This window comes from Perognathus longimembris, chromosome 23, assembly GCF_023159225.1.
Source record: "Perognathus longimembris pacificus isolate PPM17 chromosome 23, ASM2315922v1, whole genome shotgun sequence".
Lineage (NCBI taxonomy): Eukaryota > Metazoa > Chordata > Mammalia > Rodentia > Heteromyidae > Perognathus > Perognathus longimembris.
Window position 1 is genome coordinate 1,864,984 of NC_063183.1, and position 18,084 is coordinate 1,883,067.

General features: G+C 45.0%; 1 protein-coding gene across 1 annotated transcript; it reads right to left on the minus strand.

The window, feature by feature from the left end:
• Positions 1-61: 61 nt before the first annotated feature.
• On the minus strand, positions 62-17,506 carry Pdzd9 (PDZ domain containing 9). The gene is made up of 4 exons (XM_048331903.1): positions 17,473-17,506; positions 14,474-14,653; positions 7,197-7,386; positions 62-570 (listed from the first exon to the last, which is right to left on the minus strand). Exons 1-4 carry the CDS (start codon positions 17,504-17,506, stop codon positions 201-203), a joined length of 774 nt encoding a protein of 257 aa, XP_048187860.1. The 3' UTR covers positions 62-200.
• Positions 17,507-18,084: the final 578 nt, after the last annotated feature.

The window sequence follows — 18,084 nt, forward strand, 5'->3', positions numbered from 1 at the left end:
CACTCCAGGTCATCTTTTAACTGCCACATTAAGGAAGGCCTCTCAAGTGCAGTCGAGGGAGACTTGCTCAGTCTAGAAACATACCTATAAAAATTCTTGCAAACCTGTTACAAGGTAAGACACAAAACAAGGGCTTTTCCAGCCTAGAGGCTCTAAAGACCACACTCACAAACTGCCACCTGACCAGCCTTTGATGGCAGTTACGCCTTGCCCTTCTCCACTTGAGCATAGTCCTCCAGCCAGAAGGCATCTGAGGTAGAAGAGGCTGAGGAAGAGCTCTCTCTATCGTGCTTCACCATTGTCCAGTAGGGAGAGGGGGTTTTTGCTTCCTTCTGTTGATCTCGGTGAACTAGCACATCACTGTTGGGATCTTTTCCAACACTAATAGCTTGACTCTTCTTTTTATATCCATGCCATTCTCTAGAGATAGATAGTGGTCTCCTAGCAGCGTGATGCCAAACTGACCATGGATATCTATAGTACCTAAACCTCTTATCTAAAACTACATCTTCATCGTCATCACTACTTTCAGAAGAGTCATGTTTTTTCTGCTCAGTTTTCTTTGGTGTGCTGAAATGAAAAAAAAAAAGTGAAATTCTTAATGTCTGAGCATTTATTGATTTTGACTTTTTTATTGACTTTGGTTTTTTAAAAAGACACTAAACTGGGCCTGTCTGTAATCCTAGCTACTCAGGAGGCTGAGATCTGAGGATCACTGTTCAAAGCCAGTCCAGGCAAGAAAGGCCGTGAGACTCATCTCCGATTAACCACCAGAAAACTGGAAGTGGAGCGGTGGCTCAAGTGGTAGAGCACTAGCTTTGAGTAAAAGACACATCAGCTTCAACACTACCTTTCTATATTTTGTTATCTTTTTAAGTACTTTTGTTTTTTTAATTATCTTTAAGTAGTTGTACAAAAGAGCTGGCATTCAGCAAAGCACTTTATGAATACTGTAATATGGAGGTCAGATCTGGCCAGAGCCATCATTGGCTGTTGAGGGGTGTCAGATTGACTCCATCTCAACTTAGTTAAAGAGCAGAAGCTGACCCCATCTTCAGTAAGATCTCCTCTGCCCCTGAGCCTCAGGGTTGGGAGTGTGCCCTGTCTGCTCGGAATCCAGGGAAGTTCCCCTTACTGTGATAAGATTATGTAAACTGCTTGACCACCTGGGTTGTGAAACGTTCAACGTTAAACCTGTGCCCTCCCATGAGTAGGCGTATCTGCCTGCATCATGTGAGTTCCACCAAATCTGTGTGCCAATTCTAACTAAAATGATAGGTTGGTTCAAACAGTTGCTATAAGGCAGATTGTAACTCCATTGGCCATCTGCGTGTGGCAAGCTTGACCGTGTGGTATTTGCCTTTATAACCTGACCCGGACTCAGAGCGCGCAATCCCAGGCCCCAGGTCTGGGCTGCAGCCCTGGCCATTCCTCTTTTTACTTCCCCAATAAATCATCTTTTTTTATCATCTTTATGCTTGTGACTGTCTCTGAGTGGTGGACTCTTGAGGGGATGGGGAATCTCCTCCCTTGGACCCCATAACAAATACAATGCCTCTAGATCAATGTCACTCCTTTTATCATTCCTCCCATCTCTACCAGCACTTCCTTCTTCCTTCAAAAAGTACCTTTAATTTTTTTCCAATGTTAAATATGTTTAAGATCCTGTCTTAAGTTATTTTACACCACTTTAAAAGATTTTGTGCAGACTTAAGCTTGATTACTGATCAGAATACGAACAGGTCTTAAGGATGAATTAATTTCACTCAAACTAGAGTGACAAGGGCAATGTGGCCATCTCCTAAGAACTGTGTTCTCATGGGTCATTTGACAAGAATAAGGATTACTCATTATCGTGAGAGTCGGGAGTTCAGGAGAGTCATTAGTGAGTACCCGAGTCTTCTTTTCTGTGCTAGTGCTAGGACTTGAACTCAGGGGCTGGGCTTTGTCTCTGAGCTTTTTTGCTCAAGGCTAGTGCTCTACCACTTGAGCCATAGCTCCACTTCTAGCTGTTTGGGGTGGTTAATTGCAGTTAAGAGTCTCACAGACTTTCCTACCCAGGCTGGCTTTGAACTGCAATCCTCAGATCTCAGACTCCTGAGTCTAGAATCATAGGCATCAGTGCCCAGTGGGAGCCTTAATTCCCACCACGTGGGGCATCATTTCTCAGCTTCTCATTGGGGTTTCCAAATCCAGATGTGTAGAGCATTCCTATACTACAACCACGTGCCAGCCACTCCTCTCAAAAGCTTTCAAGGTTGTTTTCTTGTTAACTTGCCCCAATTGTTGGCTTAACTGTTGAAATGTTCTGAGTGCCACGTAGCAACTAGACAGCCCTGTGCCCACCAGTTCCCAGAGCAAGTGCTGCTACCTGCTCTTCCTCATCCTAACTACATCATCCTTCATGATCAAGATCCTCTGGCCAATTCTGTTCTAGCTGGGAATGTGGCTTAGCGGTAGAGTGCTTGCCTAGCATGCATGAAGCCCTGGGTTCGATTCCTCAGCACCACATACACAGAAAAAGCCGGAAGTGGCACTGTGGCTCAAGTGGTAGAGTGCTAGCCTTGAGCAAAAAGAAGCCAGGGACAGTGCTCAGGTCCTGAGTCCAAGCCCAGGACTGGCAAAAAAAAAAAAAAAGAAGAAGAAAGTTTCTTCTCTCAGACCACTGTCATCTGTCAGGCTTGCTGGTGTTACTTCTCTAATCCTTAGCCTGTGGTGGGGTGCAGTGGGGTGCAGGGTGCCAGTACTCGGACTTGAACTCAGAGCCTGGGCACTGTTCCTTAGCTTTTTCATTCTCTCACTTGAGCCACAGCTCCTCTTGCAGGTTTTTTGCTGGTACCTTGGAGGTCAGAATCTTGAACTTCCCAGCCTGCGATGGCTTTCAATCTCGATCCTCAAAGGCTACCAGCCGCCAGCTCTTTAACCTGTTTTGCTTCCTAAAATTTATCTCTTCTAGTGATGTGCAGCTGAAAATGAGCCATTTTTACTGAGAGCTACTAGTCTTAAGTGGAGTGACCTTTTTTTTTTTTTTTTAACCCTTGACTTAGGGGTTTTGAAGGAGATTCAGGAAGTCTCAGAACTACAATTGCTGTTCTTCTGACCCTGAGGTCTTCCTGAATACATGAAAGGAAAAAAAAAATCCAAGGTGCTTTTGTTCCAGCAGCAAGAGGTATTGAAAAGTGGCTCAAGTACTAGAGCGACAGCCTTGAACAAAAAGCCCAGGGACGGCAACTAGGCCCTGAGTTCAAGCCCCAGAACTAGCATACACACACCCAAATTAATTTCACTTGTTTCCTTCCCACCCCGTGGTGGCTCATGGCTATACTAGCTACTCAGGAGTCTGAGAACTGAGGGTCCCAATTCAAAGCCAGCTCAGGCAGGAAAACCCATGGTACTCTTTTATCTCCATTTAAGCACCAAGAGAACTGGAAGTGAAGCTGTGGTAGAACACCAGCCTTGAGCAAGAAAACTCATGAACAGTACTCAGCCCTTGAGTTCAAGCTCCAGGACTGGTGTGTGGTACATGCATGCATCACACACACACACACACACACACACACACACACACACACACACGCACATTTGACAACTGGTTAAAGACATGTAGTAGGGCTCTGCTTTTGTTAAACTGGCATTAAGCCTCCAGGCCAGCACACAGAGAGCATCCTATGGAACATTTTCTGTATGTATTCATAACAATCATCTGACAAAGTGTTCTTTCAGGTGTGAAGTAAACCTTTTCTTTCCCCTTCTCCCCCTTCCATGTAAATTATTAAATGTCCTTAAATGTAAATGCTCAACAAAGACTCAGATTGTTCTTGGCATTCTTTTAAGGTTTAGGGCTTACATTGTTTAACTGCGTTTGAATAGTCGGTCTGCCATCCTTACATTTTAGTATCCTGAATTTCAAACTAGTACAAAGCCATTCTCTAAGCACATGGTTAAGCTGGACACCAGTGGCTCACACCTGTAATCCTGGCTACTGAAGAGTCTGAGACCTGAGGATCCCAGTTCAAAGCTTTGTGGCTCAAGTGGTAGAACACTAGCCTTGAACAAAACTGACTTGTCTCGTGATTTTTAGGAAAAACTGTAAGTACTCATTTCTTTCCATGAAATCTTAGTTTTGTAAACTTAGCAACTAATTCCAATATTTTCCATTTAAAAAATGTTTCTATTTTTCTCTACATAGCTTACTACACTTTTGGTATGAAGGTTTTTTGCTTTTGTTGTTTTGTCAGTAGTAGGGTTTGAACTCTGGGCCTAAGCGCTGTCCCTGGGCTCTTCAGCTCAAGGCTAGTGCTTTATCACTTGAGCCACAGCACTACTTCTGGTTTTCTGGTGGTTATTTAGAGATAATTGTCTCATGGACTTTCCTGCCAGGGCTGGGTTTGAACTGAGATCCTCAGATCTCAGCCTCCTGAGTAGCTAGGATTACAGGCATGAGCCACCAGCACCTAGGATGGTATGAGGGTTTTTTTGTCTTGTTTTTTGTTTTTGTTTGGTACCATTATTGGGGCTTGAACTTAAGAGTCTCACACTCTTGGGTTTATCTCACAAGGCTGGTGCCCTACCCCTTGATCCACACCACTTCTGGCTTTTTGCTAGTTAATTGGAGATAAGTCTCACGGATTTTCCTGCGCAGGCTGGCTTTGAACCGTCATCCTCAGATTTCAACCTCCTGATTAGCTAGGGTTACAGGCATGAGCCACTAGTACATGGCTACTTCTGAGTTTTGCTGTTGTTATGCTGTGGGAGCTAAGCAAAGCACATCTGTGAGCCATATTAGATGCTTGCGCCACAAGTTTGAGTCTGGAATATAGTTGATATATCCTATAGGTCATTTTCTACCCTTCACAAAGCCCCTAGCCGTATGTTCTTGAGCCCAACTCCACAAGCAAAGCTGCATAGCTACAGAAACCAGTGTTCAGAAATCCTGGCAGAATTGAGGGCCACTCTTGCATCAGAGCTCTGAATTTGTTACATATTCTACATTTCCTCATGTTATGCAGAACACTGTGCTATAGCTGGTCCTTAGAAGAGTCCTTGTTTCTCCCATTACAGATAAAGAAAATTCTCAGAGATTGTGTAGGAGATTTGCCAAGGTTCAAAGCTAGATGTCAAGTTCTCATTCATCCTGTCAATCAATGAGCTCTTCACCATATGGAAGGCTTAGAACAATCATGGTAGATTTAGAACAAAACACATTTGGTCCCTGCTTTCATGAAGTTTACATATTCCTGGAAGACACAGTCAACAACTGGTTATACCAATGATTTAATTAAAGTTGATATCAGCCCAAAGCCAGTGGTTTACAACTGTAATCCTAGCTACTAGAGAGGCTGTGATCTGAGGATCAAGGCTTGAAACCAGCCTGGGCAGGAAAGTCCAGGAGACCCTTGTCTACAATTAACCACCAAAAGGCCAGAAGTGGACATGTGGCTCAAGTGGTAGAGCATCAGCCTTGAGCAAAACAAAAATCTAAGAGGCAGTATCAAGCCCTGAGTTCAAGCTCCAGTAGGTACACACACACACACACACACACACACACACACACACAGAGTTGATTATCAACAATGCGATGAGAATGAATGAATGAATGACACTTCTGGGTTTTGACAGCAGATCTCTACACACATTATAGACAGAAAAGCAACACAGGCTGAGGCATGGCTCAGCAGTAGAGGCCCTGCTATTCCCTGAGTTCAAATCCCAGGATCACTAGAAACAAAAAAAAAAAAGGTAAACACAAGGCAGAAAACTAAAAGCCAAATTGACTAGAGGAATGGAGAAAACAGTATGAGATAAAGCTAGGCTATAGTTAGCATATAGCTAGCATGAAAACAGTCATCCCATATAAAAACTGAGTAGGAGACCAGGTGCTAGTCACTCAAGCCTGTGATCCTAGCTATTCAGGAGGCTGAGATCTGAGGATCATAGTTCAAAGCCAACCCAGGCAGAAAGGTCATGAGACCCTTGTCCCCTGTTAAACGTAAAAAAAAGGCCAGAAGTAAACTTCTAGCTGGAGTGGTAGAGCACCAACCTTGAGGACACAAACAGGGAGAGTGATCAGGCTCTGAGTTGGAGCCCCAGAACTAGCACCAAAACAAACAAACAAACCAAACTTAGAAGGAGGCATGAATAGATGGAGGTAGACCAAATGGTACCTTTGGGATGATAGTAGCCAGGGAGAAACCAGTGTGAGAAGACTGGAGGTGGTGACAAAGCCTAGTGATTAGTTTAGAACAATAGTAGACAATGGAAAAGTCAAACACAACCCTCAATTTCTAACTTATTCAACTAGGCAAATACTCCCCACCATAAGATCTCTCCACTATTGTTATGGTTTGGGTACCAAGTTTCCTCAGAAGTTTCATGTGTTCAATACTTGCTCCTAGCTAATGTCACTTGTTTTCTGTGGTTCTATCGCTCACCGGGGCCTGGTGTCTCACATCTGTAATCCTAACTACACAGGAGTGACTGAGATTTGAGGGTCGTGGTCTGAAAGTAGCCTGGGAACAGACAAACCCAAGAGATGCTTCTCACAATCAACCAGCCACAATGTCAAAAAGAAAAGCCGGAAGTAGAAGTGTGGCTCAAGTGGTAGAGTGCCAGCTTTGAGAGGAAAAAGCCAAGCAAAAGCTATGAATACAAACCCCAGAACTGGCACCAAAAATGAAAGAGGGGGGAGGGACTTATGTGCCATTGGGAAGAATAACAGAGAGAAATAAATTGGCAATGCAAAGAGAAAAGAGAGTATAATTCCCCTCATATGGGTTTTTGGGTTGGGGATGTGTGTGGGTGTGTGCTTGTCCAGGGCTTGGGCGCTGTCCCTGAGCTTTTTTTTTCAAGGCTGACTTCAAACCATAATCCTCAGATCTCAGACTCCTGAGGAGCTAGGATTACAGGCGTGAGCCCCCAGCACCGCAGCATATGTTTTAAGGGTTGATCAGATGGACTCATTGCAGGTGGGTTTGGGGCCAGAGTTCTCATCAATCCTTGCTGGCTGTTTGTAACTCCAAATTCCCTTTATCCTGTTTCCTCATGTGAGGGCCTGCAGAATCCTGTCTGAAAGGGTCTGGAAATTCACAGAATTACTCTAGCAGTGTCATTAGTTCCCCCTTTCTATAAGCCCAGACGCTGTGCTTTGGGCCTGGGGCTTCCATACCAAAAGGGAGTTCCTGAAGTCAGCTACTTACTCTTGTTCCGGAGACTTGGCTTCCGGGATCAAATTAGATATTTCTCGCCATTCTTGGGGTATGTCGATAAACTCTCGATACACTTTGATTTGTAGCACTGTTCCTATGGTAATATGTTGCAAAAGCTTTAAAAATTCTCGAAGAGTATATCCTAATACATTGACATGGCCAACATTAATGAGGACATCACCTGCAGGAGGAAAAGCAGTGTGAGTACAATGAAGAGAGGGGTTGAAGACGACCATGCTACTTGCTGGCTTTACTGAAAACTATTTATTTTTTTGCTTGTTTGTTTTTGCCATTCATAGGGCTTCAACTCCAGGGCCTGAGCACTGTCCCTGAGCTTCTTTTGTTCAAGGTTAGCTCTTTACCATGAGTCACAATGCCACTTCCAGCTTTTTCTGTGTATGTGGTGCTGAGGAGTCAAACCCAGGGCTTTATGCATGCTAGGCAAACACTCTACTACTAAGCCACATTCCTAGCCTGAGAACTATTTAATTGTATGGGTTCATATTGCTGGGTTATTCTGAATCAAAGCCAGGCTTTAGCTTTTATTTATTAAAAATGTTTATAGCAGCCAGGCGCCAGGGATTCATGTCTGTAATCCTAGCTACTCAGGAGACATGAGATCTGAGGATCATGGTTTGAAGCCAGCCTGGCAAGAAAATCCATGAGACTCATGTCTTCAATTAACCACCAAAACCTGAAAGTGGAGGAGGTGTGGCTCAAGTAGTGGCCAGCTTTGAGTGAAAAAGCTAAGGGACAGTATAGAGGTCCTGAGTTCAAGCCTCAGTACCAGTATACACACACACACACACACACACACACACACACACACACACACACAACCATTTATTTCTTTGGCACAATTGTTTTCTCTGTGTGTGTCTGAGTGTGTGTCTGTGTGTCTGTGTGTGCATGCAGGTCAGGTTCTGGGGCTTGAACTCAGGGCCTGAGTGCTATCCCTTTGCTTTTTCACTCAAGGCTGGCACTCTTCCACTTGAGCCACACCTCCACTTTCAGTGAGAAAGACAATCCCTAGAAAGTTTGAGTATGTAACAAATGGTATCAGTATGTCTTAAAATTAGAGCATATGAGTAAAGTTGGTATGTAATCAAATTGGCTATAATATAAATAGGGTCAGAATTGGGACTTTGGTGTAAAACTATGTTTATCTGTACCTGTATCTGCAGGGCTAAGGGACTTGTGTGATGTCATCTAAATGTTATTCCTAACTTGCAATCGCATTTGTTACGAGCTTTTTTCGCCCCCTCAGAGCCCTATAGCAAGTCCACCAAGAGATCTGGTCCAAGCTACAGGCCCTTTATGAGACTGGACCTCCTCCTGAGCCACACCCGCTACCAACTAAGAAAAGCGCCACCGACGACTTATGGTATTGCGGGCACAATACCAGCCTGTCCCTATCGATTCTGTCAGAATCAAACTAATAAGCAAGGAGAACCACGATTGGTTCTCGAGTTACCTATCAGAAGGGGGGAATGAAGAGTTAAAGTAAACCCCATTTTTCAGGCAGCCCCCATTTTGTTGTCTGTTTAAACCATGAGCAAACCCAGGGCAAGCTTATTAGGGCCCAGCCGGTCGAGAACTCTAACTGCCTGGGAATGCTTAACTCTAACCGCCCCCAGAATGCCTCGAGCCTAGTGCCTCGAGCCCTGAGCCAATCAGATTTGTACCCGTATCCTAATCTTGCTTGCTGTAACTTTGTTTTTTGTCTTGCTTGAACACCTGATTGCTGTAACTTTGTTTTTTGCCTTTATAAGCCCTGTGCAATCGCAGCTTAGGGTTTCCGCCTAACCTCCGCTGTGTCAGTGGGTAGGACGAGGCCCCGGCTGCGGCCCGCTTGAATAAAGCCTTGCCTTGCTTTTGCATTTCGGAACGTCTGGCTCTCGGTGGTCTTCTTGGTGGTCTTCTTGGTGGTCTCCTCGCAACTTGGCATAACATTTGGTTCAGCTTTTTGCTGAACTGGAGATAAAAGATCTCATGGGCTTCTCTACCTGTTAGCTGGCTTCTGTCCTTAAATCTCACCCTCCCAAGTAGCTAGGATTACAGGCATGAGCCACCAGCACCCTGCCAACACAACTGTTCTTTGGATAATGAAGAATGCCTTAAGGGGTGAACAAATGCAGCAGTGATACTCACTAGACACTATGTTGAAAATGAACTATACAACTTTTGGGTAGGGAAGGGAGCAAGAAACTGGATGAGAGCTTAGGAATGGTGACATTGTCCAAAAAGGAATGTACTCATTACCTGACTTATGTAACTATAACCCCTCTGTACATCACCTTTATAATAACAATTACTTTTTTGTGTGTCAGTTACAGGACTTGAACTCGGCCCTGAGCACTGTCCCTGAGCCTCTTTGTGCTCATGGCTAGGACTCTACCACTTGAGCCACAGCACCACTTCTGATTTTTGAGTGGTTAATTGGAGATGAGAGTCTCACTTTTCTGCCTGGGCTGGCTTCAAACCACAATCTTCAGAGCTCAGCCTCCTGAGTAGCTAGGATTATAGATGTGAGCCATCGGCCCCCGCTAACAATTAAAAATGTTTAATAATAAAAAAGAATGCCTTGCAAGATATTTCTTTATGGCAGTGTAATGAGGGTCATTATGCTATGTTTTTTAGATACATCTAAAGTTCTTGGTAATAACAGAGCCTTAACACCATTTGTAGTCTGAATCATCCTTTAGGATTCTAAAAATATGTTACTTTCAAATAAAATAGTGATTGCTAAGAAAGACCACTAAGCCATTTACACTATGTGATAAATGGCCTACTTCCTGTCCTACCTGCCTGGCAATTTCCAGTGTCTCTCATACTAACTAGAGTTAACATCAAACGGGTCGTAATTCTCTGCTCCTGTGCAGAATTCTAGTTGGGAAAACCATTCTGAAGTATTGTAAACTACCTTGCCTTAACCTTACATAAGATGTATAGGCAGGCCATACTCAGATTCAAAGGCATTTTACAGCTGGATCTACTTTAGGAAATCTTTGTGTGTGTGCTGAGAGTTGAACCCAGGGCCTCTCACTCTCACTTGGCTTCTTTCCTCAAGGCTAGCACTCTACTACTTGAGCCATACTTCTGCTTTGGCATTCTAGTTCATTGGAGATAAGAGTCTCACATACTTTCCTGCCTGGGCTGGCTTTGAACCTTGACCCTCAGATCTCAGCCTCTTAAGTAGCTAGGATGACAGGTGGGAGCCACTGGTGCCCAGCAAGTATCCTATTTTTAAGCCAATGTTGGACGGGATAGAAGCATGGCAGCTCTGGAGCTTTTATTACATCTTGGAAACAAAGCCCCTACCCTAAAAGGGGAGAATGCTTTAAAAAACATTTTAAATAAAAATAAAAGCTAATCGTGTGTACTCATTTTCCCCACCCTAACATCAAGGATAGAGAGGCGAATAGCACAATCTAGCCCCAGGTGTTCACATTTGAGGCAGTGGACTTGGACCCAGGATGCAGCAGGTGTTAGGAGGAGCTAGCTTCCGGGATTCTTTCTTTGTGGCCTTTGGCTCTCACCACTAGCTCCAAGCCTGGCTTTTCAGCCTTTCTGGCAAATCTGCCACAGACCCATATCCTAACTTCAGTGCCTTCATAGAACCATTTTCTAATGTTTGCAGTGAAGAATTCTGAAAGCCACTTGCAATAAGCAAAGGCTTCTGGGAAGAATTCAAAAGATGTGCTTCTTATGGGACTAAGAATGTAGCTTAGTGGTAGAGTGCTTGCCTAGCATGCATGAGGCCCTGGGTTCGATTCCTTGGTTCCACATAAATAAAAATTAATTTTAAAAAAAGATTGGCTTCTTGGGGCTGGGAATATGGCCTAGTGGCAAGAGTGCTTGCCTCGTATACATGAGGCCCTGGGTTCAATTCCCCAGCACCACATATACAGAAAATGGCCAGAAATGGCGCTGTGGCTTAAGTGGTAGAGTGCTAACCTTGAGCAAAAAGAAGCTAGGGACGGTGCTCAGGCCCTGAGTCCAAGCCCCAGGACTGGCAAAAAAAAAAAAAAAAAAAAGATTGGCTTCTTATGGACAAACTCAGCAGGTTACTGGTGGCACATACAAGTAATCCTAACTACTCAGGAGGCTGAGATCTGAGGATTTTGGTTCAAAGCCAGCCTAGGCAGGAAAGTCCATGAGACTCTTATCTCCAGTTAACCACCAAAAAAAACCAGACATGGTAGAACAGCAGCCTTGACGGGAAAAGCCAAGTGAAAGTCCAAGGCCCTGAGTTCAAGTCCCAGTTCCAGCACAGGGTGGGGGGAGAGGGAGGGAGGGAGGGAGGGAGGGAGGGAGGGAGGGAAGGAAGGAGGGAGGGAGGGAGGGAAGGAGGGAGGGAGGGAGGGAAGGAGGGAGGGAGAGAGGGAAGGAAGGAGAGAGGGAGGGAGGGAGGAAAGGCGGGAGGGAGGGGGAGAGAGAGAGGGGGGGAGAGAGAGGGGAAAGAGAGAGAGAGAGAGAGAGAACAGATTCTCCACATTGGGTAAAATGTTGGTTTTCACATTGGTGAATCAAGCCTGTAATCCTAGCTACTTAGGAAGCTGGAATCTGAAGATCAAAGTTTGAAGCCAGTCTGGACAAGAAAGTCTATGAGACTCTTTGTTTGTTTGCTTTTGTTTTTGTTTTTGTTTTGGCCAGTCCTGGGGTTTGGACTCAGGGCCTGAGCACTGCCCCTCGCTTCTTCTTGCTCAAGGCTAGCACTCTGCCTCTTGAGCCACAGCGCCACTTCTGGCCATTTTCTATACATATGGTGCTGAGGAATCGAACCCAGGGCTTCATGTATACAAGGCAAGCACTCTTGCAACTAGGCCATATTCCCAACCCCAAGTCTATGAGACTCTTATCTTCAATTAACCACCAAGAGGTCAGAAGTGGAGCTGTAGTTCAAATGGTACAGTGTTAGTCTTGGGCAAAAGAGCTCTGGGAAAGAGAGAAACAAAGGAGAGAGGGAGGGAGAAGGAAGAAGTAAAAGAAGGAAAAAAAGACAAATAAAAGAAGAAAGGAAGGAAAAAGAGGATTCTTTTAAGTTGAAAGGTAATGGCTTGTCACTCTGCTTGACTGGGTTGTAAAAGGGTGACTTTTGGGGCTGGGAATATGACCTAGTGGCAAGAGTGCTTGCCTTGTAAAAGGGTGATTTTGTCATGAGAGCAGAGACTAAACAGCTTAACTCCCCGACTATCTGGCTGTAAAGTAAGCATGTCAGGATGTGAGTGATTGCTCTGCCAGTAGATAGGTAGATATTAACATTTCCCTTCGTGGAGAAGCTTCAGTTTGGTATTTATGAACAAGAACCTCATTACATTCTTGTTCTGTTTTAATGGGCTATAGGAATGGCATGGTATAAACCTCCTTTTAGCCAGGAGCCAGTAGCTTACACCTATAATCCTAACTCTTTAGGAGGCTGAGCTGTCAGGGTAAAGGTTCAAAACCAGCCCAGGCAACAAAATGGAAGAGACTCATCACCAGAAAGCTCAAAGTACAGCTGTGGCTCAAGTGGTAGAGCACCAGCCTTGAGCAAAAAAGCTTAAGGGCAGCACTTGGGCCCTGAATTCAAGCCCCAGGCACACAAAAAATCTAAATCACTGGGTCCTGGAAACCTCAGCACTGAAAACAAGTGGTGGAGCTCTCTCTTCATTAAAGCCTCGCTTATAATTCTTAAGTAATTGGCTAGAGACCTATGTTTCTACGAATACACAGATTCGGATCCCAGCTCTCACCACAGACATGGCTGTGTATAGAGAACAAATTACTTCATCTCTGTGAATGACTATATTTCATGATCTGCAATTCAGGACTGTTGCAAAGATTAAATTCAATAATAGATGCAGAAACACCTCACACAATGCCAAGGACAAATACTCATTCACTGTTCATTTATTATGTACATACTAATAAATGTGCCAATACTCTATATTTTCTTTCTTTCTTTCTTTCTTTCTTTCTTTCTTTCCTTCCCATGCCAGTAATAAAGCTTGACCTCAAGTTGTTTCATCCTTGCTTAACTTTTTTACTCAAGGCGGTGTTCTACCACTTCCAGCTTTGTGCTGAGTAACTGAAAATAAGAGTCTCTTGGATTTGTCTGCCTGGGCTGGCTTCAAACTGTGATCCTCTGATCTCAGCCTCCTAAGTAGCTAGAATTGTAAGCATGAGCCACCAGCATCCAGTCCATAAGATTCTTATCTCCCCACCAAAAGGCTAGAAATGGAGGTGTGATCAATTTGTAGAGTGCCATTCTAGAGCAAAAAATCTAAGGGACAGTACCCAGGTTCTGAGTTTAAGCCCCAGGTCTGGCACATTTTTAAAAATCAATATAAAGGGCTGGGACGATGGGATAGTGGTAGAGTGCTTGCCTAGCATGAATGAAGCCCTGGGTTGGATTCCTCAGTACCACATACACAGAAAAAGCCAGAAGTAGCACTGTGGCTCAAGTGGTAGAGTGCTAGCCTTGAGCAAAAGAAGCTCAGGCCCTGAGTTCAAGCCTCAAGATTGACTGCCAAAAATAAATAATCTATAAGAACAGCTGAATAGAAATAATTGGCAAGATTTCTTGAGCACTTGTTTACAAAGCACTTTCATAAATATTTCAGCACCTTCTAACAGAGATGGCGTTCTCCCAGTGGACAGAAGAGGGAGCTGACCTGGAAGTTTAGGTGACTTCGTTCAAGGTTACAGAGGTCAGAACTGACAGCACTTGAAAAATCTTCTTCTCCCCCACTACTCCATCCCTATGCATCCCCGGCTCCTGGGCACAGCACCTGGCCCAGGGCAGGCACTGGGAGAACACATTTTACCAGATATAAATCAGTCACCCAGAGACCTGAGAGCTCTCATTGTTGGTGAGCTCTTAAGTTTATTTCTTCTTTAATTTTTTTCCTTTCCTGCCAGTCCTGGGGCTTGAACTCAAGGACTGTGTGCTGTCCCTGAGCTTCTTTATGCTTAAGGCTAGCACTCTACCATTTGAGCTACAGCATTACTTCTGGCTTTTAGGTGGTGTTTTGGAGAGAAGAATCTCAAAGACTTTGAACCATGTTTCTCAGATCTCAGCCTCCTAAACAGCCACCATGCCAGGCTCAGGCTAGCTTTTTGAACTGTGCTCCTCACATGTCAGCCTCCTGAGCAGTTAGGGTTCTAGGCATGCACCACTGGTGGCCATTGGCTGGCCTTCTGAACCCTCTCAGGATGTTACACTGAAACATCATCGTCGTGACTCCCTGTAGGGGGAGGAGAGGAAGGCTGGGGACACCCCTCACCTGGCTTAAGTTTCCCGTCCTTGGCAGCGGGGCCCTTCTTGATGATGTGGGTGATCTGAAGGTAGGGCCCGTGCTGGATGATGATGAGGCCCAACCCCAGGCTGCTCACAGTGAGTTTGGTCTTCTGAGTTCTGCTCAAGTTGTGTACAGAGGTCTTGACCTTGAAGATGATTCGTCTTTCTGACAGAGAGAGGGGGACATGTTTTCATCATTGATCAAAGCAGCACCATGGCAATTGGCCCTGGGGTTCTTTTTTTTTTTTTTTTTTTTTCCAGTCCTGGGGCTTGGACTCAGGGCCTGAGCACTGTCCCTGACTTCCTTTTGCTCAGGGCTAGCACTCTGCCACAGCACCACTTCTGGCCGTTTTTCTGCCCTGGGGTTCTAAAGGTAAAATCCTGCCACACGTACACCTCCTCCTTATTTCTCTATCGTCTTGCCCGGGAAAGGAGGACTGTGAAAGTACTATGGGAGTGTGCCTCTGTGTGTGTGTGTCTTGAATTTAGGGCCTGGGTGCTGTCCCTGACCTTCTTTATTTTTTTTTCTCAAGGCTAGCACTCTACCACTTGAACCACAGTTTCACTTCTAGGTTTTGGTGGTTAATTGGAGATTTCCTGCCTGGGTTGGCTTTGAACCTCAATCCTCCTGTCTCAGCCTCCTGAGTAGCTAGGATTATAGGTGTGAGCCACTGGCAACAGACTGCATGTTGCTTATCCTTATAAATATTACTTCTGTGTGGAGAAGATAGCTGCTAGTCATTTACATAAATGTGAATTGAGTAGCTGTACATGTGCAATGAAAGGAAAGGGCAGCAAGCTCCAGGTGATCACAGGAGCCAAGGGCCCATCTGGAGACAGTGGATTGGGCTTCCTGAAAAAACATGAATCAATAGGAAATATTTAGGTAAAAGAAGATGGGAGGTAGCAAACCCCATCAAAGTTCTAAGACAGGAAGGGATTGAGTCCTGTTGAAACATGAAGAGATGAGTATAAAGGGGGGGAGGGGAGGGTGAGCGGGGGCACAGGCTGGTGCTCCTGTGATTCCAAGAGAAAACAAATGTCATTTAAGCTGGTTATGATCAGTTTCGCTTTTGTTGTTGTTGTTGTTCTCGATTATGGGGCTTGAACTCAGGGCCTGGATGCTCTCCCTGAGTTTCTGTACTCAGCGCTAGTAGCACTCTACCACTTGAGGCACAGTACCACTTCCGGTTTTTGAGTGGTTAACTGGAGCTCTTACAGGGACTTTTTGCCTGGCTTAGGCTTGGAATTGCCATCCTCAGACCCCAGCCTCCTGAGTAGCTAGGATTACAGGCTTGAGACACTGGTGCCTAGTTTAGATTTTGCATTTAAGAAAAAAACACACACCAAAAAACCTGTTCTGGACATGGTGGCTCATGCCTGTAATCTCAGCTACTTAGAAGTCTGAGACCTAAAGATCTAAGTTTGAAGCCAGTGCAGACAGAAAAATCCATGACTCTTACCTCCAATTAATTAGCAGAAAAGCCAGAGATGGAACTGTATGACTCAAGAGCAGAGCATCACCCTTGAGAAAAGAAGAAAAAAAAAAGCCAAGCAAAGTGCCCTGTTTTTTTAGGTCAAACACCAGGATTGGTACCAAAAAATAAAATAATAATAATTAATAATAATAACAGGGCTGGGAATATGGCCTAGTGGCAAGAGTGCTTGCCTCCTACACATGAAGCTCTCGGTTCGATTCCCCAGCACCACATATATGGAAAACGGCCAGAAGGGGCGCTGTGGCTCAGGTGGCAGAGTGCTAGCCTTGAGCGGGAAGAAGCCAGGGACGGTGCTCAGGCCCTGAGTCCAAGGCCCAGGACTGGCTAAAAAAAAAATAATAAAATAAATAATAATAATAATAATGATGCTGTGTGTTTTATGGGTGGTGAAGTCCAGAATAGAAAGAAGAAGAAAGGTACTGCAATCACCAAACTATGTCATAGTTGTGACCTAGGAAATGGGCAGAAGAGAGATTCAAAGACCTTCTGGGAAGAACATTTGAAGACTTTGGGGACAATGGGTTGTGGAGACACTGAAACTTGTTTTCGTCAGAACCCCATCACATAAGCAAGTGTGATTTTAAACAAGGGATTCTCCCCCCACCCCCATTCAAGGAAGCTTCTAAAAGGCTCCTTTTCAGCACACAGGAAATTTCTGGGCAGAGCTGTTTTCAATCACCCGTTCCAACATGGCACCCATTTTGCCAAGCCCTTGCTGAGTCCATGTGATGTTTTGGGGGGCTCCCACCACTGTTGAGAGCTCTTAGGGGCTCTCAACGCCCTTCTCCAACCTCCATTTGCAAATTACATGTGCTTATCATGGAATTCATGGAATCTAGTTTCAGAAGACAACAGAGTTAATTAAGTAAGAGAAGCCAGATTCAGGAAGCTCCATCAATGGCTCTTTTTTTTTTTTCCATTGTCATTTTGTTTTTCCTGTCTTGAACTTGAACTCAGGGCCTGGGTGCTATTCCTGAGGTTTTTGCTTAGTGCTCTATCACTTGAGCCACATCTTTACTTTCAGCTTTTGGCTATACAGTTTCCTGTCCAGGCTGGCTTTGAACTTTGAGCCTCAGATCTCAGCCTTTTGAGTGGCTAGGATTACAGGAGTGAACCATTGACACCTGACAAATGACTCCATTTTTTAAATGACCTTCTCCATAGAAAAGGCCAAACTCTAGAACTAAACAAATGAGAGTGTGTAGAGGAAGGGATAGGCTGCCAACGGCCAGCCACTGGGCAATTCTGGGGGGTGGGCCTGTTCCTGGTCTTGACTGTGGTGGTGAGGGCTCAACGTGGGGCTATGTGAGTCAAAGCCCATCTGTCCACTGAGAAAAACATTCTTGTTTTCTGTAAATTACACCCTGATAAACAATTGGCTGGAGGTCATCTACAAAGCCCAGGGCACCACTTATGATCCCATTCTGCATGGGGCGCAAGAGGCAAGAAGGCCAGGCACGTAGGTCTCCTCCCTCTCCCCACTCACCCTTAGCTTTGCTCTTCTGGGAGGCCCTCTCCATGACCCTCGGGGCAGCAGCTCAGGGTACCTCCAGGCCAGGCTAGAGGGGTTCCAACTCCCAACAGTTTGGAATCCTGAAGCTCATGCCTGGCCAGTCAACAGGGCCAAGGGGGCCAGGAGTTGGGCTGCACTGCAGGTACTGCAAGGGATACCTCCAGAGTGGCCAAGCAAAGTCAGGTGTGGGAACTCAGTGACAAGGAAACTTCTGCTGAAACAATGGGAGTGCAAGGCTCATACACTTGAGTGCTTGGTTCGTGTATGGTGAAACCCTGAGACGGGACTGGGAGAAGAAGATCATAGGAGATTTCTGAATACTAAGCGCATGCGCATGTGTACACACACACACACACACACACACACACACACACACACACACACAGAGCTGAGTGCCTGATGATGGTATTTGCAATACTGTTGTACCAACAGCTCCAACTGCTTTTCCACTGCGCTTTACTCATGGACTCTTTGAATGAGAAAAGGCCAAGGGTTGGCTGAAAACAATGAGTCACTATTAGGAAAGGAATCAATGCTTCCTTCTCTCTGGCTCTTTTTTTCCCCACCCCCCAAATAATCCTCCCT

Bases quoted from the DNA above. Each gene is read 5' to 3' on its own strand.
- Pdzd9 (XM_048331903.1), bottom strand. From the start codon at position 17,506: ATGGAGAGGGCCTCCCAGAAGAGCAAAGCTAAGG. The intron at 14,654-17,472 runs GTGAGTGGGGAG...TCTCTCTGTCAG, and splicing joins CCAGAAGAGCAAAGCTAAGG to AAAGACGAATCATCTTCAAG. The intron at 7,387-14,473 runs GTGAGGGGTGTC...TTCCTCCTGCAG, and splicing joins GGACGGGAAACTTAAGCCAG to GTGATGTCCTCATTAATGTT.